General features: G+C 39.1%; 1 protein-coding gene across 1 annotated transcript; it reads right to left on the bottom strand.

Moving 5' to 3' along the window:
* Window positions 1–3623: 3623 nt before the first annotated feature.
* LOC104444178 (ferredoxin-dependent glutamate synthase, chloroplastic) lies at window positions 3624–22797 on the bottom strand. The gene is made up of 33 exons (XM_039314739.1): window positions 22468–22797; window positions 20841–21153; window positions 20112–20554; window positions 19888–20019; window positions 18710–18808; window positions 17934–18004; window positions 17287–17383; window positions 16747–16839; window positions 15824–15969; window positions 15517–15676; window positions 14889–14999; window positions 14538–14753; window positions 13393–13550; window positions 13136–13265; window positions 12624–12682; window positions 12369–12474; window positions 11471–11567; window positions 11021–11136; window positions 10715–10912; window positions 10488–10598; window positions 10092–10331; window positions 9911–10009; window positions 8337–8432; window positions 8048–8245; window positions 7885–7959; window positions 7614–7742; window positions 7401–7499; window positions 6646–6788; window positions 6381–6474; window positions 5964–6202; window positions 5809–5887; window positions 5309–5392; window positions 3624–4417 (listed from the first exon to the last, which is right to left on the bottom strand). Exons 1-33 carry the CDS (start codon window positions 22795–22797, stop codon window positions 4256–4258), a joined length of 4923 nt encoding a protein of 1640 aa, XP_039170673.1. The 3' UTR covers window positions 3624–4255.
* Between the last annotated feature and the right edge of the window lie 1758 nt (window positions 22798–24555).

The raw sequence follows: 24555 nt of genomic DNA, 5'->3' as shown, positions 1-24555 counted from the left end.
TGAAAATATTTATTTATTCATTCATTTTTCTAAGCGATACAAGCGATCATTTTTCAAAAAATATTTTCTAGATCTTAAATTTTTCCTAAAACAAACACACCCTAAACTCCATTAACAATTGGAATATTAATCTATAAGTGCAACTACATAAGAATAAGTTCTCTTTATCATTTACAAGGATTAGCAAATCATGGGGAAAATTGTTCAAAAAATCTTAAACATGTTGCAATTTTACTAATTTAGCCTCAAATCTTTTATTTTTGTTAATTGAGTCAAAAACCTTTTCAAGTTTTTCCAATTGAATCTATTTGGATAATTTTGGTCGGAAATAGCGAAAATGACAATTCAATAAGCTCTTTGACATTGGCAAATTTTATTAACTTTTCGATTTTCTTTTCATTTTTCTTTTCTTTTCTTCTTTCTTTTTCTTTTTCTTTTGGTTTTCCCTTTTTTGGTTCAAAGGGTCGACGGGCCAGCAATCTTAGCTAGCCATTTGTCGGGGGTCGGCAACCCCTGCTGGCCCCTAGGTGAGGGCCACGAAGCCCTCATTGCAGCCAATGAGCGCTTATGAGCCCTTACCAAATATTACGAGACAAGTGTGTGGCAATCCTCACTTAGGTCCTCGTCAGCCATAGCAAGGGAAGGCTAGGGTGTGGCGGCTCCCGCCCAAGGGTCAATTATGGTTGCTGACCCTCAGTCGATGGTCGGCAAAGGTCACCAACCCTCAACTAGTGGCTGAGGGCCCTTTGAACCAAAAAAAGAAACAAACAAAAAGAAAGAAAAGAAAAGAAAAGAAAATTATTAAAAAATTCAAAAAAATTAAAAATTATTTATGTGAACGCTGGCCATGCTGCTTAGGACGGCCATATTTATGTCCATGATTTTTTTATTAAAACTAGCCAGATAGACTCAATTGGTGAATCCACTAGTAAATACTCAAAAAATTACAAGACAAGCTTTTTATGTATGCATTGTCCAAAAAATGATTATTATCAACTATAGCAAAGAAAGGGTGGCGAATTTCTCATAGTTGGTGCTGCCACAAATATAGCTATTTTTAGGTAAAAGATTATGATCCAACTACTTGATACAACGATCCGTTAGATCGTGTCCTTAGGTATTGCGACGCAATCATATCACATCTCAATTGTGTATGTATATTTCTAGGCTTTCACAATTTTGGTTTGTAGATTCATAATGATACCATGAGCGCTTTAGGACAACCCCACAATATGTTTTTTGATACTACTCTTAACAATTGGTCCCGGAGACTTTCTTGGTTTATCATGTGATTGCTTTAAGTTTACATACAACTACGTTGATCTTAATAAAAGGTGCTTTAGCTACACGTGGTTCAAAGTTAATGCCAAATAAAAAGGATTTTCAGTTATAGTTTTCCTTGCAATGGTCTAGATGACATAGTACTTGTGATATTTCTGCTTGGGACGCATTTTATTTGGCAGTTTTCTGGATGTTAAATACCATTGGGTGGGTTACTTTTTATTGACATTGGAACCGCATCACATTATAGTTAACGTTTCACAATTTAATGAATCTTCCACTTATTTGATGGGATGGTTAAGAGATTATCTATTCCAATTTGATCCAAAAAAATTTCAAATTCAAAATATAGAATTTGATTTGGCTTTTTTTTTTAGTTAGTTATATTATGTTAACTAAAATTAGAATATATAGAATAATATGGTATATATAGAATATGTCTTTTTTGTTTGAAACAAATTATGAAAATTCTTAAAACTTAATTGGCAAAATCAAAATGTTTAAGGCTGAATTAAATAGGTTGAGAACTTTTTGGACAACTTTCTTATCCAAAAAGTCCTAAACCTTTCTTTCGTCCTGGTGCCTTTCTTGGTCAGTATGCCTAGTCCGTTGCTATAAAATCCGGTAGTGTACATGGGTCAATTCAGTCATAAACTATTCAATTTGATCAATTTAGCCCTAAAATATTAGAAAATCTTGCAATGTAATCCTTCTGGCTATTCTTGGCTGAAAATCACTAATGTTGATAATTTTTGCAATATTTTGAAAATATCATGAATTTATTATTATTTTTTTTCCTTTTTCTCTTTTTGCCATTTCCATCCAATTGTTGCCAGGGCCTTGGCAATGACCAATGGAGGTCGCTGGCCAAGGCAGCAGCCGTGACACTCTTGCCTTACTTGATTTAAGCAAGGCCGTGACGCCATCACTAAGACTCGGCAACCAGTGAAGGGAAATAGGGGAAAAAAGAAATCATAAAGAAAGGGAAAAGAAAAGGAAAAAAAGGAGAATTTTCTTTTTAAAAGATTGTAAAAGCCATCCACATCAATGCTAATCGTACCAGGTAAGACGGTTTAGTATCTAAGTCACCAATTTTTTGCCAAAATTGGTTAGAAAAACTACATTAAAAAATCATCAAATGGTTTAGAACTAAATCAGCCCGATTAAAAAGTTTATAATTGAATCAGCTGCCAAAGACTTTTCGGACAATGATCCCGCGAATCATGTATTTATACAAATTAAAGATCAAGTAATTAGTAGAGCTCCCATTGGATACACCAAAGCTATTTGAACATGTACACATAGATGTCGGTGATCTCTACCGTGGAATATTAAATAAACTGTATTTATTTCAGCGTTTCCCATCGCAACGTTGACGCTACTTGGGCAGTGGGACGAACTCAGGGAGACAATCTAATGAAGAGAGTTCTGAGCTTGCAACGAGTTACGAGAAATACGCAGTGCACTATAATTTATTCTGAACCATTTGAGCACGCAAAATTTCGCGCCTGACTCATTCCAGTACAGTGTCTGTGGAAGCCACGTTATATTAGGATCAGTTGAATAGATCGGACCGTTCTTAGTCATGAGAATTAGATAATTGTGTGGTTTTCGACGACGTAGTTTCATTTATTTATATGTATGTCAAAAGACAAGGAATAGTGAGCGTACCTGCGTAAGTCCCGGTCTGACTAACCGAATGTGCTTAACTCCATAAAATCATAACTTCCAGTGAATCTTGGGGTCCATATTTTAGTTTTTGGGAGGATAGTCCTCATTCTAATAACCTTATATAACTGGCAGCGGAATAAAAGACGGCCAAAAAAGATGCACTCCACCCCGTCCCGAAAGGTGCGTGTAGTGTTGCGTCACTTTATGGCTTACGGAGATCAATGAGAAAATTTTGGAAATAAAGCGTGCAGTGTCGCGTCCTCCTCTGGCTTGCGGAGATCGATGAGAAAATTTTGCAAATAAAGCAACGCAGCTTGCGATATGGTTATAGATTTAGCGAGAGCTCGAGAATTAGAGTGATGTTGAGCGTCACGAAGCAAGAGCTGTAGGCCTAAGTAATTAGTACCAAAGCAGCTGTTCCAATGTCCAGTTAAGTTGTAAGATGATCCTATCCTTTCAACGGCACAGACGACCCTTCGGGAATAGACCCTAAGAAGCTAGACATTATATCTTCATCGATCCCATGAAGTTTACTTTACCGTGTCTAGAGCTTAGATGGAACATCAATCTCATTCAAACAGAGGCTCTCAGACGTAACTCTGCACGACGGTGTATCGTGGGACGAGAAATAGCTGCCGAACAAGCAGCCAAATAATCATACTTGTACAGAGTAAATTAATAGCGAGGCTTTGTATTGCTCGGCTAGAGCATATGATAAGCTACCCATGAGTCAATTAAGCAGGTCATACATATCTAATTGGTTCCCAATTACATTCAATTTGCAACCCTCAAAAACTTGATTTTATTTCCCTTCTGTTAATTCTTGGCGAAACTACAAAGACCCCCAATATAATGTGAAATGCAGGTTACAAGTTCCTGACTGAGGACCGTCGGCGAATAAATCTGAGAGAGAGTAATTGACGAGAAACAATAGATAATAATAGAGCTGACTGAATGCTTCTCTGTGGCTGAACTGATGTTAATCCCAGCCGAAGCACTCTTGTGATTGCTTCTTAATCAAATTCCCAGAAGCTTTGACATGACAGAAACCTGAAAACTTCTCCCACTATCTGTACAACTGCTCGAGTGTCCCATGGACATGAATGACTTTGGAGGTATAGACCACGATCTTTGGTCTGGCAATTTCGATCTTCTCAAACTCGAAAATGCCACCTCAAAGCAGCAGGTGTTTCCTGACCCATTAGTTGAATAACGATACCACAGCTATGTATTCACATTCATTTTTCCTGTACAATGCTGGTTGGCTGCCTCTAACTCACATGCTTTGTTGCTCGCAAGGAAATCATGCAGACTGCAATGTCACCTGTCCAGAGGCTGTTGCCTCGTACTCTGCACAAGCCTCTGGAGTGTCTTCTTCACTAGGCGGAACAAACTGCCAGAAGAGTGGTAGGTACTTGTCCCACTCCTCGAGAATTGCCGAGCCTTTGCTGCTGCCAGTTTTCTCCTACACCAAACATAAGACGAGAAAGGTTCTTTGTGAAACAACCTTGTCAAAGTGAGATGGAAGAAATGTAGAAATACTGATATGAGAGTAATTTCTATTACTCATATAACATGGAAAAGCTTGTTGGGACGAATAATCAATGAGGCACAGTTTATTTGTGAGATTAACCTGCTGATAAATAAACTGGATGCTGTCAAATGCAAAGGCCGTGTTTGGCAACCACTAAAACTGTCAGCAAGTTAAGCTATAGCAAGTGGTCTGAGACCTGCGTTGACCAGACAACTACTGCATCTGGCTTTACGTAACCAGATGGTCCAATCAAGGCTTTCTTCATTGGAACTTCACATGGGTAGTTGCTTCTAGACCCAATAAAAGTTAGGACAACTAGAGTCTACATTTCTGACGTATCTTCCTTCAGAGATGCATGTTTAATTTAAATTGACATTAAATTCCACGGTCAATGAGAGAAGAAATGCATTCATATACAAGATACTTGAGCACACATATTACTCTTTCTGTGTATATTTATGTATAATCCTACATCGGGTTGGATGCAGCTTATTAAGTGATAAAAGGGTCGAGAAGCAGCAGAAAGGAACCCATTTGAGATATTCCTCTAAGGGCTTGGCCCGCATGAATTTGGGCCAGGTCACTGCAACATAGTCTTTATTTTCAAATTTTTTCACTAATGCGATGCAGTAAATGGATATGCTAGACCTATCTCTTTCTCTCGTCACTTAAGGACTTGACCATTGAAACTCAAATGCAAAAATATGGCTGGAGATCATCAGTGACATTGTTTTTCTGCGGTAAAACTGTCAGCCATGAAAACAGGGAACTGACTTTTCTAATGAGCATACAATGAACATATAAAGATCATTGTAAACTTACAACATGGGCTTCAATAAGGCTCTTCAGCTGCATCTGTCCAACTGGTGCCTTCACCCTCTGGATTTTTACGATCTCTCGGTTTACCTGTTAACAATTTTTCAGCATGATTTGCAAATAAAGGACATTAGACATGGCAAGCAAAGGACATTGGGGGACTGATTAAAACTCATTATGCATTAGATATAGTCTCCAAACTATTCTCCACCCAAACTGCAGGGCCAGGCGCCCAATGACATTGCAACACAAACCAAATTCTTGATCAAAAAAGTCCACTGACGACGCACATGCAGCATGCCAAAGAAAAATTAGATAACAATGTCTTGCTCCCTCATTTACTCAGTAATAGATGGAAACACTTCTAGGAGGACGTCTGTCATCATGCAGCCAAGGTCAAACAGTGCCACAGCTCAAGGTGATGATGGCAATAACCCATCTTTCATGCTAGATGAAGCTATAAGTGTAACTGGCAATAAAAAGGAATGGGTTTTATCTGGACAAACCTTAGGTATTAGAGTGTCGTCCTCATCAAGAATATATGCTAAACCTCCGGTCATTCCAGCAGCCACATTTCTACCAACTCTGTCAAATTCAAAACAAACTGGTTGAAAAAATGTTCCTTTCTTTCTAAAGGATTGACAGAACAGAGTATACTCACTTTCCCAGCACAACCACACAACCTCCAGTCATGTATTCACAACAATGATCCCCTGTACCTTCCACCACTGCTTGAGCAAGAGAATTCCTCACAGCAAATCGCTCCCCAGCTTTCCCTCTTACAAAAACTTGGCCACCAGTAGCTCCATACAAGCAAGTATTGCCTACTATTGTTGCATCCTCGGGGCAACAACCAATATTCTCGACAGGAGTTATAACCAATTCACCGCCAGCCATACCCTAAGAAGAGATCGATTTGTGTCATGCTTTCTAGACTAGGTTCACACTGTATTCAGTTATCCTTTGAATCATACCCAATCAAATGAAGACCAATAAGAGATGGCTTGTAGCTCTGAGTTGAAATTAGTGCTTTTTTACCAATCCACTGGAAAGTGCATAAGAAAGAGATTCTGTGTACCTTGCCAACATAGTCATTAGCCTCCCCCACAAGTCGAATGTTCATTCCAGGAGTTAGAAAACAAGCAAATGACTGCCCAGCACTCCCTAAAAATCTGCAGAAGTCAAGAAATATAACTTAGAATGTATGCAAGCATCCACAGTACAAAGCACCTCCTTAGAACATGTAAACTAATCATTCTTTCTGAAACCAAAGTTGTCAGCGGGAAACACGTCCACAATGTTCTTTTTTTTTCCCAAAACAATTAAAAGGACATGAATCTTACGTTATGTTCAGCTGCCCTGCAAAGCCTGTGTCCCCATACTTCTTTGCCACCACACCTGCCACACGTCCACAAACAGCACGATCCACATTGTGTATGCTGAAAGTTTTACTGACCACCTTTTCGTTTTCAATAGCATCTGATATCTGAATAAACACAGTAAACGTCTTAAAAAGAATGGACTAACTAGGTGGGCAAGTATATAGTCGCTTATAACTCGAAGTCGCTAATGACTATATGCAAAGCTAGCAAAAAGACCATTATTTGAGCTCTCGACAGATTTTCCAATTGACTTACTGAACTATATGACCACAAGTTAAGAGTGGTCGGAAATCAGAATTCAGTTATGAAGGTCAAATAAATGAGCAGAACAAGTTTGGCAGGTTAGATTTGCTTCTATTATATGACTAAAACAGCATTCTTAAGGTAGCAGATATTTGATTGAAAAAAAAGGTAGCAGATAGGCTAAACTTCAAATGTATGCTTCAATATTTACTTCGCCACAGTGCATCAGTATCAGATAATTATATGTACACCTCCTCTCCCTGTTAAGTGTGCCCCCAGATAAAGATGATATTCTAATTATGAGGACCATTTTAAATCATATAGACATTTTCTTTTTATTTCAAGAAGAATGTGAACCCATCATAGAAGCTCATAGTAGTAATATGTGCTCAGAGTGACGAGGATTGCTTTAAGAAGTCCCAAAATACAAGGAAAAGAATAATGTCAGATGCAGCCTCTGGCAGATAAGCTACCTCTGGATCTGCCAGCACAGCATCATCCAGCACAGGACCATTAGTATGAACTTCTTGATTTCTAATTTCAGTACTGCTCCATTTTGGCAACCCTACACTCTGGAATGAAGTTAAACATATGTCAGATACACCAAAGAGAGACTGCAAATTTTATCACAGCAAAAAAAGAAAAAAAGGAACTTTTCGGAGAAGAGCATGTTTCCAGTTGCATACTGAGAGAATGTAACTCAGATCAAGATGCTGTGTTTTCACAAGGGAGATATCACGAGGCTTTAACAACTCTGTCCTTCCAATCACATCATCCAACTTCTCATAACCGAGCTGTGCCAACATGCCTCTCACCTAGACAAAGTAATGACAGTTCTGTTTGAAATACTGGAAAAGTTGCAAGCCATGTTATAAGTATGAAATAAAAGCTAAACAAAGAACCTCAAATTAAATGAAGCCCCGCAATTCACAGGAGAAAGATAAACTGGTAGATTACCTCCTCCGCAACATATAAAAAGAAGTTGACAAGATCACCAGGCACACCAGGAAATCTGGCACGCAATTCTTCCCTCTGACATAAGATAAACGAGAGGAACGTTCATAACATCGTATAGCACAAGGAACAAGAGCATAATGAATCTAATCCTTAACTCCAATACCTGGCTTGCAACACCAACAGGACAATTGTTGGTATGGCAAATGCGAGCCATAACACATCCAGTGGCAATCATGGCCACTGAACCAAACCCATACTCATCAGCACCCATTGCAGCAGCCATTAGAACATCAAATCCACTTTTAAAGCCACCATCAACCCGTAGAATTACCCTTTCTCGAAGTCCATTTGCAATCAGAGTCTGTAAAAGTTCACAATCCCGACAATAATGATTTTGTTCAAGGACGAACATTAAAAGAATTTTAATGTATGGTACTTCTCAATAAAAAAACCTGGTGAGATTCTGTCAGCCCAAGTTCCCAGGGTCCACCAGCATGCTTGATTGAACTTACAGGACTAGCTCCAGTTCCACCATCATGGCCTGATATCTGCAACAACAAAAAAAAAAGAAAAGAAAAGAAAAGAAAAGAAAGAAAGAAAGATTACGTTCATATTCTAACTTCCATGTAACTTACAATGTCAAAGAAGTTTAATAATAATTACGATCAAAGAAGCATCCACAGGCCTTCTACCGCAACTTACTGATGTTACTCCAAACAGACTCAAAAATGCAGTATACACGCAAACAAGGATAATTTGTCAATAAGTACAACTCACAGAAGCATAAAAATCCGTAGACAAATTCCACTGCTGACTTTATACAGTTTATTCATTTAGTTAGCAAGACGACAACACTTGTTTTTTGGCCGAAAAAGTCAATGCTACTTAAATAGACAACAAGTGACGCAGATACAGGAAGTGGAATTCCAAAGGGGGATTCTGACATGATATTCCAACCACTTTTTATAATCTCTCTTTGGGTTCATTATCTTCCAAGACATATTCCAAGCTTATCCATAGATCATCTATCAACTTTTGTAAACTTTTAACATGTTTGAGCATAGTCCTCATTTCTATTAATATGTTGGAGAAGGTTATAACTAAATGCTTCTCTAGGAACTGGTAGCAGCGTCAATGATGATACAGTACTTCAAAAAAAACAAAAAAATTCTCTTTTAGTGAAGCAAAATCCTGCTCCCAGAGAACACTACATGCACCCGGAATGCCCAGCTATAATTCTTCCCCCAATGATGATCCCAATGGAAGTAAATTAATTTTGAATTCTGATCTAAATTAACTGATTTTGAATTTGAAATTTCCCTTATACACCAAGTATTAGGGAGTGCACAGTAGAAGTCTTTGATACCTTCACTTAAGAGATCGACAAGAGGGAGCCCAAAATCCAAGCCCGTCAATATTCGGTTGGACCCACCTTAACTCAAAAGCTTAAGCCAATAAGTTATGGGCCAACTAGGATACATTAACCGCTCTACACTACATAATTTTCTGATGTAGGATTTCTCTAACATAACTCACCCACACGTGTATCCTAACAATCTCCCCCTCACATGTGAGCTCAGTGTTAGGCTTGCTCCCCCTTAATTCAGGTATCCTTCTAGCCCAATATCATCCTTATAGGCCCATGTTGCTACACCACAATGCCCACCTGCCCAGAAACCGCAATCATCGGCTTTGATACCATTTGTTGGGAGTGCACAACAGAGGTCTTTGATACCTTCACCTAGGAGATTGCCAAGAGGGAGCCCAAAATCCAAGCCAGTCAATATATCCAGTTGAACCCACATTAACTCAAAAGCTTAAGCCAATGAGTTATAGGCAAACTATGATAAATTAACTGCTCTACACTACATTAGTTTTCCGATGTGAGATTTCTCTAACACAACTCACTCAAACGTGCATCCTAACATTAGCAACCTACTATGTAAAAGATGTAAAAGACAGTGTATAACTACGATGAAAGAGAATAACTAGAAAATCTGTCATGACATATTATCAAAAGTTAAACCTGTATAACATCAGCATTCCCCTTTGCAACGCCAGAAGCAACTGTACCAATTCCAGCTTCTGCAACAAGCTTTACAGATACCTTAGCCTTAGGATTGACCTGTTCATTCAATAGATATCCAAAAGTTTAACTACTGCTGATGACAAGCAATATAACAATTCAAGAAGTAAAATATAATCACCTGATGAAGGTCATAAATCAACTGGGCAAGGTCCTCGATAGAATATATATCATGGTGAGGAGGTGGAGATATAAGTGGAACCCCAGGCTTAGAGTTACGCAGCCTTGCAATGTACGCACTGACTTTTTTCCCAGGTAATTGGCCACCTTCACCAGGCTTAGCACCCTGTGCAATTTTGATCTCCAGTTGGTCGGCATTGACCAAGAATGTTGGAGTAACACCAAATCGCCCAGAAGCAACCTGAAAGGAAAAGAAAAATTTAATGATGCTCGCAAAAGGGACTTTGAAGCTTGAAATTAAGTATTTCTTCTGATATAGAATGTTAACAAGGACTCTAACAAGCTAACAAAGTACGAGTTCGAAAACAAGATGATAAGACAAACCCTCCTTAATGACCTGTTTGATAGCACTGGTAGCAGTATCCCCATTTTGTAGTCCTTTGAGATGAGGCAGTGTTGGAGAATAACCATCAACAACATCTGTCAACGGGCTCCAGCGGATAGGATCCTACCATCACACAACATATCACTAACCGTTAACTTCTGGGCTTGAACGAATTTAAGAGACAACCTAAATGACACATAAAACGAATAGTCAGTGAATGATGAAGAACTGTAGATTACCTCACCACCTTCTCCAGAATTTGATTTTCCTCCTAATCTATTCATTGCTATGGCAATTGCTTCATGAGTTTCTCTTGAAATTGCTCCAAGTGACATTCCCCCAGTGCAAAACCGCTCAACAATGGAAGATGCGGGTTCAACCCTTCCAACTGGTATCGGAGCCCGATCACTTGTAAACTCTAGAAGATCACGCAGTACCTAGATAAGAGAACATGGATAGGGAACATCCATATTAAGTTTCTCCAAGTATCAATGTTCTAAATGACATTAGAAATTACAAAGTCCGAAGAAGAACAGATCACCTACGTTAACAGGACGATTAGCCAAATGCTGCTGATAAATTGAAAATGCACTTAGACTCTTCTGACGAACAGCCTTATGCAGCAATTTTGACATTTCTGGGTTGTTTCCATGATATTCCCCTTGATGATGCCAAAATGGAAACATATTCAGTCATGAGCGGATTACATTCCAGAGAGTGAACCAATCAACTACTCTATCAGATACTGCGCAAACTTGACTGTATCATGCTATCTTCTACGTAAGAGTTTTGACTTAAATTGCAAGTCAAACTGGTGACAATTAGTTAGATATAAATTAACTGCTATTCTACAAATTCTAGATAATATAGGAGGTAAATTATTTCAGTAACAGAATAGAAATCAGTACAAGAATATCCAACTGTATGCGTGAGAAGATACACTATCAGCATGAATAATTTGCTAATTAAGATTCACTTATTGATTTGACTGATACCTCCAGGTCTGAACTGTATAAATCCAAAATTCTCTAGCCTCTTTGCTGTATCCTCTGAAAAAGCCTTCACCCAAAAAGACAATGTCTCCCTTGCAAGCTGGCAGAGAATAAGATTCCCCATGGAAAGGGCATAAATTAATAAAATAGCAGCTGGAACAATAACGCAAGAAAATAGTACAACACGGAAGAGGAATGTAACTAGCATTTTCGTGACAAAATTAGGTTTGCTTCATAATGAGGGGGAAACAGTACGTTTACTATGTAAATTTAACTACAGTAACTGCAATTGTTGACATCACAATAAACACAACATGCCTGAGGAATTGGTTTTAAATTACTAGCAGAAATGAGATCTCATTCCATTGCAGAGTCTCCTAAATATAAAGAAATCCAAGTATTTGGAATTGAAGGCAGTAATATAACGTGTCATGTGTTCTTGTTCTAACTGTAGAAGGAAATTTTTCACCTCTCACGATTCTGTGCATCTCTTTGTTAAATTTTGCCTCTCTAGATTCTTATGTCAAACATTCTCATCTAGGCCACCATAACTAGCCATGGCAGTAAGCATTAGCATATCAAAAAGACATAAGCTATGCTTCTACAGTCCTTCAGATTCTGTAGCAGAGGTAATATTTTTTGGAGGAAAACTACAACTTTAGGCTCCGCAGCTAATCAGAAAAATGCATATAATGAACTTCCCTATGTGATTCAATAGCAATTTGATTCACATATGAACCATACACATCCAGAAAATTTCCATAACGATGTAAAGCATAGACAGTCAACGCATGAATGATTGCCAGGTCTTTGGCCAAATGATTGCCTTCAATATTCATCACACAACTTTCTGCCAACTGAAAGAATAGTTGACTAAGAGACAATTTATTGTCTCACTCACCTCATTGAGCGTCAGTCCGCCAATCACAGATACACTTCCGCGGAATGACAGATCAACAACATCTCTCCCTAATCCATAGATCTCAAATATCTGTGCACCACAATAACTGAAACCAGAAGCAAACTTGTGAACATAATCCATCAGAAGCAAATTGTTCGAAAGCAGTATGGCAAACTCACCGGATGGAAGAACATAATGAAAAATGGTCATAATGATTTTGACACCATATCTTCTTGATAATAATTGAGAATGTACCTTGAAAGCAATGAGATGCCCATTTTGGAAAGAATCTTAAGTAGACCTGACTTGACTGCCTGTAACCATAAACATCACTTCAGCATACTTGGCACAGAAAAGGAAAACTGTAGAAGTTCTACCATCCGACAGAGGAAATTGGGAACAAAAACGAAAACAAACTTGGTAAAAGAAGCAACTGTAGAACAAAGTTATCTACTGTACACAGGATAGTTGCTGGGAAACAAGCTAGATACAGAGAGCTTTCACCAAATTTCAATGACAAAAGGAATAGAATGAATGCATCTGAATTATGAGGGAAAGATTATTGCATATTTTTCCAATTAATCTATAAAATGGTAAATTTTTCAAACAGACGATTACAATAGGTCATCTCTACTCAAACTCAGAACAGTTGAACTATAGTGGCTTAACCAAACTGAGTAAGGTTGAAAAAATCAAATTTTGAAGAAAGAAGGAAAACCAGGGAAAATTGTGCAAATGCAGATTGCTGCTGGAGATTGAGTACCAACCTTACAGAAGTTCTTCTGTGCCTGTTCAATTGTCACTGTAGGCATCTTCCCATTTCGCATCAAATTTACTGTTTTTGTACTCAAGCGCCATTGTCGGCATGTTTCCAATGCCAAGTAGGGACATACGGCACTGACAGAGTAAATTCAGGATAAGATTCTACATGAACATCGGAAGACATGCCACTGCATTTAAAGTATTCAGACTCCAACCAAAAAAAAAAAGTACTCATACAGAGAACACAATTGTTAGGTTTTACCTAGCCCCATATCCAATTAAGCAAGCAAACTGATGAGTGCTGAAGCATTGAGCAGTGTCTGCTACAATTGAACAAGACATTCGCAGGCCATTCTCAATGAGATGTTGATGAACAGCACCGACAGCAAGAAGGATTGGTATTGCAGGGCGTGTAGGTTCCTGAAGAAGGGAGCCAAAATAACCGATTGACATAACTTCCTTCTAGTTTTATGTGCAGAAAATTGTGAATCACAAGGCAAGATTCTCAACCCCACAAAAGAGATCCTCTAACCAAAATTAAAATTTTCAAATGTGACAGTTTGTCAAAGGAACAAAGATTACCAGTAGGAAAATTTAGATTTTTCTCGAGGGGGAAAGCCTCTCATCAGTACATGCTGAAAATACACTCATTCACTTCACTTTTAGAAGTAGTATGCTCATTTTTCCAGGAAAGATTGCATTGACAATCCATGTAATTGGACAGAAATGCACAGAAACCCAACTATTCACGAAAGACCTATTTCACAGACTATTTTCTGTGGTTATCCCATAGAAGATGCACTAAAATGTAAAGCTCACTATGGGACTGATGATTTATACAATCATTAATTGGGGCAATAGGACCATTAATTTGCCCACTAACTAACATGTATGATGCAATAACCCAATGGACTCAATACATGAATCTTATGCTACAGATCTTGTAACCAACAAAACCAAGAGTTAATATGATACCCTAATTCCAATGTAATACGTGTCGTAAAAAAGGAGTGACTTTGAGCTCTTTTTTTGTAAATGCATTGGCATCCTCTTCTTGCCTCATAGTGAATTTCTCTATACTTAACGGAAAAAAAAGTCTTGTAAAAAGTAGGCTAGCACCATTTAGTCAAACATCTTGATTAAAGTAATATTGAAGCTAAAAGCTACACCAGGCACATTGCACTCACTTGCAGACTTTGATATGGAAGGTAAGTTTCACCACTTTATCAAACCTAACATTTGAAAGCACAAGAAATTGCATGAAATGATCAGGCAGGAGGAAGCTTTACCCAATCCGCCAGTAATCTATGAAAGAATCCTTTTTACTGTAAAAAATCACCATTCCTCAATTTCCTTTCATTCCGCAGGGAAGGTTTAAGTATGTAAGGAAAAACAGAATGCACTCACCAATTCATCTAATCTGTCAGAGAGAACAAGCAACTGTGAGCCATTTCGAACAGCCTCATCAGCTGCTTCACACAGCCTGTTCAGTGTCTTCTCCAGTGAACCCTCAATCCCTTTCCGTATATCAAAAAATGTTCGTAATACATAGGGTTTTAAGTTTGGGTCTCGTAGCAGCTCCTCAAGCTCCCCCTCATTCAACACAGGGCTAGATAAACTCACCTGGTTTTAAAAAAAAAAAATAGTTAATCTCATTCCCACTGACATTCAAAATGAAAAGCATTTTGTGGAGGTAATTTCCCATCTAACATGGTTGAGTACAGACTTCTGCAAAGAAGAAAAAATCTGCAGGCATACCTGGGAAGCATTTTCAGGTCCGACCTCCAATATGTTCCCTCGCTTCCCAATATTGACTTCAAGAGACATGACTAAGCCTTCTCTAAGAGGGTCAATAGCTGGATTTGTAACCTGGAAGTCCAAGGACTCAATAACTTTATATGCAACCGACAAACAGACTCCCTCAAGAATATACATAATATAAACATCAGAACAACCAATTAATGTCATGTAATCCATCCTTGAAGATTACACTTGAAATTGCATGAATAAAAAAAAATGCAAACGGATTCTAGGAATAATAGCTCAGCCAATTGGTAGATACTTCAGCAATAAAGGATGCCATGCCATAATTTACGGCACGTTGAACAGGGCATCACATGCAGATGTACAATCTTAAGCTCATTGGAGAAACTGTAGGGCTGGGCAGCCTCTTATGCATTCCCCAATGAGTGAAAGCTTGGGACCGAAGGAAGAAAAGAATGAGACTAGATGAGCCAGCAAAAGAGTAATTCTAGCTTCTTACAACTCTCAGTGCCAAAGGTCGATTTCAATTATGGAATGTTTTATTCATTGAATATCAATCTTTTATTCATCACCATAGTTAACAAATGTAAATTCCTTCAAAGCTAGAAAAACTGTCACAAACCTGGGCAAATCGTTGCTTAAAATAATCATAGAGCATATGCGGCTTTTGAGATAGTACTGCCAGTGGAATGTCATCCCCCATGCAGAATGTAGGCTCTTTTCCCTGTGCAGCCATTGTTTCAATAATCATCTGGACATCCTCGCTTGAGTATCCAAAAGCCCTGCTCCATCCCAGTACCAACCGGTAAAGACCATCAGGATTAAAAGAAAAATCCAGAATTGGTTATGATCTCTATCACTAGCAATGCCAGCAAAACATTTCTTCTAGTCACATGTCCATTTCTAAAGAGCAATAAAGTAACTCTTACTGTTGATGTCTTAAGATTGACTCATTCTCCATTGTAGTAGTTGACTGGAAGTTCACGGGCTTCAACTTTCGCATGTTTTCAGCAACCCATTTTCCATATGGATTTGATAATGCTACTCGCTTTTTGACGTCAGTATTCTCATAAACCTGTAATTTGACATGATTCAGGTAAAAAAATTTGTGAGTTTCAACACATCACTCCCTTCTAGTTATATACACACGACCCCTGAAAGTGCTTTATTTGGGAGAGAAGCAATGAAAATCATAATTTTTCATCAGTGGCTACATGATCTCATCAGCCTCAGATAGAACATGCATACTGCCAGATAGTAAACTAATTACATGTACTCCACATGATAGCCCACCAAACTGGCCATTCAAGCCAAAACAGTCAAAGCGCTCACAAGGTTTCCTCTTCCTAACCTATGTAATTTTTTTTCAGGTCTAGAAAACGGTTTCAAAAGAGTCGAGCAAAAGCATCAATAATATTGAAATATCGATCCCAGTCTGGTTCACGGGCATATTAAGCATATGATTTGGGCAAAATATTTCCACTAAGTGTCTTGTTTTCAATAACAAAATACAACGCAACAGTGGTCTCATGGTCAGGATACATCATTCATGATAAGCTTCTTCACAGTTTGAAATGTATGTGCTACAAAATACACCTGCACTTCAACATGATTCTTCCTGCTAATCACTCAAAATATTTAACCTAGACATTTCTATGGTCCTAGAAGTTCCGCTTCAATGTTATAAGCATCCTGCCCAGATCCATATAATTTTTTTTCAGATTTAAAGACAATCAAACAACAATTGATCAAGAAGAACATATCTTGGGAAACAAAATATATGCATGCTATCACAACAGGAAGCCACGATATCCTTCTAGTGTCAGAAACAAACAGAAAACCCCAAACAAACCTGACCACTTGTTAAATCAACCGATATCATCATTCCTGGTCCAAGCCTGCCCTTCATTGTAACTTTTGACTCATCCATTGGCAAAACACCAACCTGAATATACAGAAAACAGAGCACAGGCAGATTCACTACATTATTGCAGCGTGACTACTGTTCTATGTCAGTCATAACCTTCCACCATCTTATATCAGTGGATGATTAGGCAAATACAGGTACTAATTAAGTAAATTAAGTCATTATCTCAATCCAGTTGGTAAAGTGAACTCTGTCGTGATTGTTTACACTCGCAAGCCTGAATTACACTTTGACCATCTATCCCTGGTCATGATGATTATCCAAATCCATGAAACTGATGCTCACAGAATATTGAAAAAATAAAAAACAAAAAATAAGGACATATATAGAAGAATAAGATGAGCCAATTTTTTCGAAATTTGAAAACCTCAAATGACACATGATCCCCATCTAGGCAAACAGTCTCAAATAGCGCCTGAACGCGATAGAACATTTTGGGCAAAGTGACAGATGATTGAATCATACCTCAGATGCAACATAGACAACATTGTCTTTTGTGCGCCAGTACCTAGCCGGGCGAAGTCCATTCCGATCAAGACAGGCCCCAACAGTTTTACCATCACTAACCACACAAATTAATCAGTAAGAACTGGAAGAATTAGCATAGATGACTAGATAAAGGAGAACAAGAAGGCGGCAAAGCAGGTTTCATAGTAATCAAAATAATGTCATCTATATCATTTGCATGACAAAAGAGCTTAAGTGTCTTCAGAATGTCTAAGATGTCCTCTAAGTAACATAATGACTGCCATAGAAGGAATAGATATCCCAACAGGTTCCAATAATTATTGCAGATTCCTCTGTTGATCTCGGGTGGTTAGCAAAGTAGAGCACTTGAATCATATACAGTATATGTAGTGTGCCAGTCAGCATATAATGCACTGTGTTTCTCACATAGCCCATCCAAATTTGAGTGACTAGATATGTGCCCGAGAAAAGATTGCCACAAACCACTATTGTGTAGATTCTTAATCTCAAATGATAAATACCAGTTCAATTAGTTCTTAGAAGAAATATGAGCTTACTCCATATTTAATTTCAAGTCAAGGCTCCTCCTAACAATAATTCAATAAGAGCACAAATAATGATCAATAATAGTGTTTGAGGATGACCTGAATAAAAGCAATGCTGGTCCATCCCAAGTCTCCATCTGACCCTTGTAGTACTCATAAAAGTCAACCACCTTGAGACAAAGACCAAAGTTAAGCAAAGCTCATTACAAGACAAGAAACAGGTCCGATTTATAAGATATCTGTTCAAAGTGAGCAGTAAAGCCTGTCAACCCATAGGTGCTTCAAGTCAAAGGAAAATCACAGAGCTCTCAACAAGAACTCTGATTTATGTGATCCATTTGCAGGTCACAGAGACAAAGATTTAGGTCAGAAGCATGTCAGATTTTCCTTATGCATTCAATGGTCATCTTATCAGTAAAAGCTCCTTTTGTAGGATTTGGTGACCAAAGTGCCAGCAAGCAACTGCCTGAACAATTGTCAAGAAAAGTCCCTCAGCATGTTCTTGTAAGAATACATTAATATGATTTAGTCGTCCCTGCCTCCGATCACTAAATTCCTCATTGCTGACCTCGCTTGATTACCTATTAGTCTCTAATTCAAAAAGAGTGAAAAAGTAGGACATATAGTTGATTACAATGCCGTTTCCGGTTGTGGAAGAATCAATTTGGCTATGATAGATAGATTTTGTTTTGGAATGTACTCTAGCATTGGCACATTGTAGATGATCAATCTTCAAGAATGGAGAAACAAGCTAGTGAGACTTTCCTTTGCATAAAACTAAGAGAAGATTCAACAGCGACCTTGGTAGAAATTTAAATAGACCAACAGCACATTCAAATAAGCAGTAGGTGTGAAAAGAACTGCAAGTGAAGTACCTCAGGGTATTTGATCGATAAAGTAGGATGATGGTTGTATGCTTCTGGAACAAGAATCATTAGAGACTCCTCAGGAGCTCGGCCACTTCTTATCAACAACTGAACCAACAAAGAGAAAATGAGGATTCATGAAGGAAACTAACAGACTGAAACGGCATATTGATAACCCATTGGTTTCAATCATAGATAAAATAAGCAAAAGTATGAAAGGAATAAAGATGCACAGAAAACATGGGGAACTTTTACAGACAGAGAATGCATTATTTAGGGTGCTGCTTTATTGGTCATTAGAAATCATTGTAACACTCTCCTATCATGTTCACCATTAAGCTTTGTAATTCTGCAAAGGTGGTCAACACCAGTCCAGCATACAAATCTCGCAATCACGGAAGAGAGACAGGAGTAAGGAGGTTAAGATACCAAAACCACTACAGACACAGAACAACAATTTTAAATATTGGCCATATTTTAGTATGGGCCAATAGGTTTGCATATTCTAATTTCAATTATTTATGACCTAAATAAATAATCTTAAGCTCAAAATTTGAAAAGGAATAGAAGGATTCTAAATTAACCAACTACAGATGCACAAAGCTCAAAAAATTTACAATAATAAATTACATCTCAAATATATCTCAAGAAGACGGAGACCAGCTCACTTGATGTCAAAATGCCTCAATAACCACATCATATAGGCAACAAGTTGCAGTAGATATACATTTTCAGTTTGCGTGTCCAACTGGTTAAGCTTTTTGATACATTGCCGTTATCTTTGTAGGAGAGTCGGTGTCTAGGTTTCACTATCGAATTAAACACAACCGCATCATTATGCAGCAATAAAGAGAGGAACACGTAGTTATTTTTGCCACATTAGGTGACCAAACAAAGACTAGTATCATTCTAAACATTGACAGAAAAGTCACGCACTCAGTAGCATCCAAAGAAGCTTTTACGAAAAACAACTGATTGACCTACGTTACACACTCCTTTATATAAATAAATAAATAAATAAATAAATAAATCACATTTTCAATTTCTTTTGTACTTATCCAACAAGTTTCATAGCTAAAATGGCGAAAGATAATATAATCAGCTCATGAAATTGAATGAGCATGAGGATAGTAAAGGTGTTGTAACAAAAGTAAACTATGATGAAACATGAGAAGGATGACACATACTTCTGCTGCACTATCAAGGTTTGCGGAGTCTGATGCTTTGGGATTACCAAAAGGACGAATTTCATTCTCACGACCACGCCAAACAGGGGACTTTAATGAGGCTTCACGAGATTGCATCCAATTCAAGTTGCCCTGCACACACGCACATTTCGACTAAGCTCAGAGACATTTATGAAATCCACAACATGAAAACAGCATGGTACAAAATGGAAGCAGTAGAAAACCTGTATGGTGTTGATCTCTCCATTATGACCAAGAAACCTCATTGGCTGAGCAAGAGGCCACCTGGGGCTAGTGTTTGTACTATACCTTCTGTGGTATATAGCGAAAGATGATGCATACAGATCATTCTGCAGGTCTAAGTAAAATTTACCAAGAACTTGCGACCGCAGCATTCCCTTGTAAACTAGCGTTTGATTCGAGAGAGAACAGACATAGAGCTCATTTCCCCATTTTTCAGTACTCGCCACCTTTTCAATCAATTTTCGGCAAATGTATAGTTCTCGTTCAATGTCGTCAACACTGTCTTCTTTCACAACTCTTACAAATACCTGCTGTATGTCAGGCATAGTTTCTTTTGCATAGAAACCAACTATGGATGAGTCTACAGGGACAGGCCTCCATCCAAGCACCTCAAGACCTTCTTGTCTGAAGATATTTACAATAACTGTGATGGGAAAAGGCAAATCCACCATGTTAAATACTAACTTGCATGGTAATTACCTAGACTTGTGCAATCGATGCTCACACTTGGAAGCAAAAATACTAAGTTCAACAGAAAGTAGCCATGTCCACACTTGGAGGAAAAAAAGAAAAAAAGAAAAAAAGGTGCCTTCATCTAGAAATTTTCAGCATCAATGATGATCATTCACAGGTACATGCACCCTTCCATGCTCAAAATACGCATAATATCTTCCCAACTTAGAATGATGTAAATATCAGCAGGGACACACCTTTCTTGGCTTCATTGATAAGGTCAGAATCTCTGGGGAAGAAAAACATCCCCACACCAGTGTGCGACTTATCAAAGGACGCAATCCCTTGCTTGCTGGCCCAATCATCAAATAGACTCCATGGAATCGATGTCATCACTCCAGAGCCGTCACCGGAGTCATTATCAGCTCCACATCCCCCACGATGTTCCATACAACCAAGAGCAGTAAGAGCATCCTTAACAATCTGACATGATGCTTTATTCTCGAGATTGGCAATAAACCCAACTCCGCAAGCTCCTCTTTCTGCTATTATATCCTCCAATTGTGCAACCTGCTCAAAGGAAAAGTCATCCAAGCTATTAAAATCTATGCTTTTTAAAAGACAGGAGACTTGACAAAATTGAACGTTCACTGAAGAATTCCCAGATAGGTATTGATGCTTCATTCTGAACCACTCCTGAAGTATCTAATTTAACAGAATATTCAAAGGGACATGAATCAACACTCATGAATCTGCCAAAAAGTATAAGAAACCAAGAAACTAAGCATCAATATCCCTTGGGATGGTCCTCTGAATGACGTTATATTGGGGGGGAGCAGCAAGCCAGTCCGTCTCCGGCATCTAAAATTTTAATAAGGTCTTCTGAATATTCCGGCATGGGTACAAGTTTCAACCAGCAATCCCAAGCAATCTCACAAGAACGTTAGCCCCTGAGATCTTGAACTTATTCATAATCATTCCTGATGATCCTTAGACCATTAGAGAAATATTTTTTTACCCATGGGATGCAAAAATGCTCCACTTCAGTAGCATACATGAATCTACTCTCTTCAGTTTACAACATCTAACAAAAAAGGGTGATTTGGTGACATGTCATCAAATTGATCGCTAAGCCACAGATGATTAGTCTCGTGGAGTACTTTCTAGAAGAACATATGAAACCAGCAGCAACATCACAATCATATATCCTAAATAGTTTCCTCCCTAACTGTTTCAAGAAAAAGAAGGGAACGCAGATCAAGGCATGCCAGGACGATTTCAGCTTTTTCATCCCATTTTTTCATCTAAAGGGACCAGGGGACAGTGCACCGGTTCGTAACCCATGACTAACACTGGTTTTTCTCTACATCAACTGAACACAGTAATTTAAGCAGCAACTCAGAGAAGGCTCATAAGCATATGAAGTAGGTCTCCAGAGCAGGTCACCATTGACGTATTGAAATCACTCCACAATCCACGATTCCGAACAAGATTTTCAAGGTCCAACTGCTGCCACTAACCCAAACTGTTCAGTGCCCAAAAAAAAAAAAATGAGAGAGAAAAGAAATGAAGGCCGCAGTAAGACCACATCCTCTTCCAAACCTCCACGACAAACTGTTCTGAAATTGCTTCAGCTCCTAAGCTTACTGAGCGTCCATCTCCGATAAAATAGGAACACTGGAAACGAGCACTCCTAGCGCATCCGTTCACACTTCCGTTTCCAGAGCGACGCACTTTACCTTACCACCTTCACAAGCTCGCGATCGCTCGCGATCACTCGCACCCCTCCCAACGCCACTTTCCACGACAAAAGCACGATAGGGACACTCGAAACCGTCACACGCCAAACAAGACGCTCGCGCGAAGCCGAAGAGAAGACGTCACCTGCGGCTTGTCCCCGGCCTGACGAGGCGATTCGCGGGAAGCCCGACCGGTGCGCTCGAGATCGAGCACGGCCTTCACCGACGACGGCGACGCGGGGAGGAGCCGGGAGAGGCTCCTGGAGGGGGAGCCGGAGACGCCGAGGCGCCGCCTGGCCGGCTTGGATTTACAGTAGAGGCCGACGAAATCGACGGAGAAGATGCTACCGCCGCTCCATCCGAGTCCTCCTCCTCCTCCTCCTCCTCCGCCTCCTCGGTTGGGGAGGAGGACCGAGCTGGGCTTGGCGGCGGAGTGGAGGAGCTGTGCGCCGGGGGAGGCCGACTGCAGAGCCATGGCCGCCGCCCGACGATCGAGCGAGCGAGCGAGCGAGGGAGAGGGAGAGGGAGAGGGAGAGGGAGGGGGAGGGGGAGGGCGGGGATGCGTTCGGATGGGGAGGAAGAGGAGGAGAATTTAGGGAGGGAAAAATGTGGATGCGAGCGAAGATAAAATATGGACGAGAGAGAGAGAGAGAGAGGAAGGACTGTGGCCACCCGACCCTCACCACCTTCTCCTCCTTCTGCGTTCCTTACCTGCGAAGAGGACTTGACTACTAGTACTGGCTGGCCGTCTCTCTCTCTCTCTCTCGCTACTTCACTTCGTCGTCGTCTTCTCCCTCCTCGTGTGTTTTTTTCTCCTTTTTAACTTTTTGTTATTTTCTGTTGTTCGTATATGCTCTCTTTTTCACGCCTCCTGTGCTGTTGATTTGCCCGGGGGAGAGGATCTCTGACTCGGAACCTTGGCCACGATTTGGTGTGTGTGGTGCTGGCGCGCGACTCCATGGGGATTCGATCACGTTGATTGCGCTTGACGTCGAGTTCTGGTCAAAAGACAAGCGGCGCTGGGCCACACGCTTGGGTGTTTTTTTTCTCTTCTTAAAAAAGCTATACACATTATGATAACAAAATTTGCAAAAAGTACAACCAAATTGCAAAACTTTATTTAATTCAATCTTTCCATTAATTCTATCTGTTATACCAACGTGGTTTTTTATGATATTCTCTCTCTCCTACGCATCAATGACATGACGTGGCTTTTTATAATATTTTCTCTCTCCTACGTGTTGATAGCATGGCTAAGACATAGAATTGTAGGGTAAAACAACATCATTTGGATTGAATTCTAATCGTTTAACCATAAAATTAATTAAATAAAATAAAAGGTATTCATTTGAAAAAAGGAGCAAAAGGCAAGGGCGGAGGCCTCTTCACCGCTCACCCCGTCACTAGAAAGGGTTGGCGAGGCTCAACCAAGGCCAATGAGGGTCACCGAGGCCTTGGCCAAGGCCAGTGACCTCACCCAAATCTAGGCGAGAGTCGTAACCCTCCATCCAGATTTGCCTAGCTATGGTGGTCCTCGGTGAGGGTCCCTTTAGGCGGACGACCCTCACCCACATTTGGGTGGGCCCTTACCTCCAATTAGTGAGGGTGAGCCCCGCCAACCCTTTCTAGTGACAAGGGTGGCAACGGCAAGGGCCTGTCGCCCTTTCCTTTTGGTTTTTCTTTATTTTTTGTATTTTTTGAATGTTTTTTATTTTATTTAATTATATTTTGGTTAAATAAATAAGAATTTAAGCCACATGTTGGGAGAAAAATATTTATTAAAAAAAAACCATGTAAACATCTTCCATTAGTCTAAATGGAATAAGTTAATAGAACGACTCAATTGTATTAATTTAACAAATTTTACAATTTAATTTTACTTTTATAAGTTTTATGACTCAATTACACTTTCATGTCAAATCTTATGACTTTTAGTGAACATATCCATTCTTCTTACTATTAGCTACGGCTATCCATTTATTTAAATCTCCTTAGTTAAATATTACATCGTTCTCAATATAGCCTCAATTAGTAATTACACAAATCAATGCTCAAAGTATTGAACATTTACTATTAACTGTATGATAAATCAATTTATGTTAATATAATCATGTACGCATGATTAAATTCTAAATAGTCATCGTATACAAATATATGTTACTGACAAGTATCAAATGTTGGATTGAGGTTGGATATTCGACTTATAATCACTCTAATGTGAGATCTCATGGTA

This window comes from Eucalyptus grandis, chromosome 1 (assembly GCF_016545825.1).
Source record: "Eucalyptus grandis isolate ANBG69807.140 chromosome 1, ASM1654582v1, whole genome shotgun sequence".
Taxonomy (NCBI): domain Eukaryota; kingdom Viridiplantae; phylum Streptophyta; class Magnoliopsida; order Myrtales; family Myrtaceae; genus Eucalyptus; species Eucalyptus grandis.
This window is presented reverse-complemented; position numbering and strand designations above follow the sequence as displayed.

Coding starts and splice junctions, on each gene's coding strand:
- LOC104444178 (XM_039314739.1), bottom strand. CDS start 22,797: ATGGCTCTGCAGTCGGCCTCCCCCGGCGCACAGCTCCTCCACTCCGCC. Junction 13,551..14,537: donor CTGACAGATTAGATGAATTG/GTGAGTGCATTC, acceptor TCCCTTCTTCAG/GAACCTACACGCCCTGCAAT. Junction 10,599..10,714: donor ATTCTGGAGAAGGTGGTGAG/GTAATCTACAGT, acceptor GTGTGATGGTAG/GATCCTATCCGCTGGAGCCC.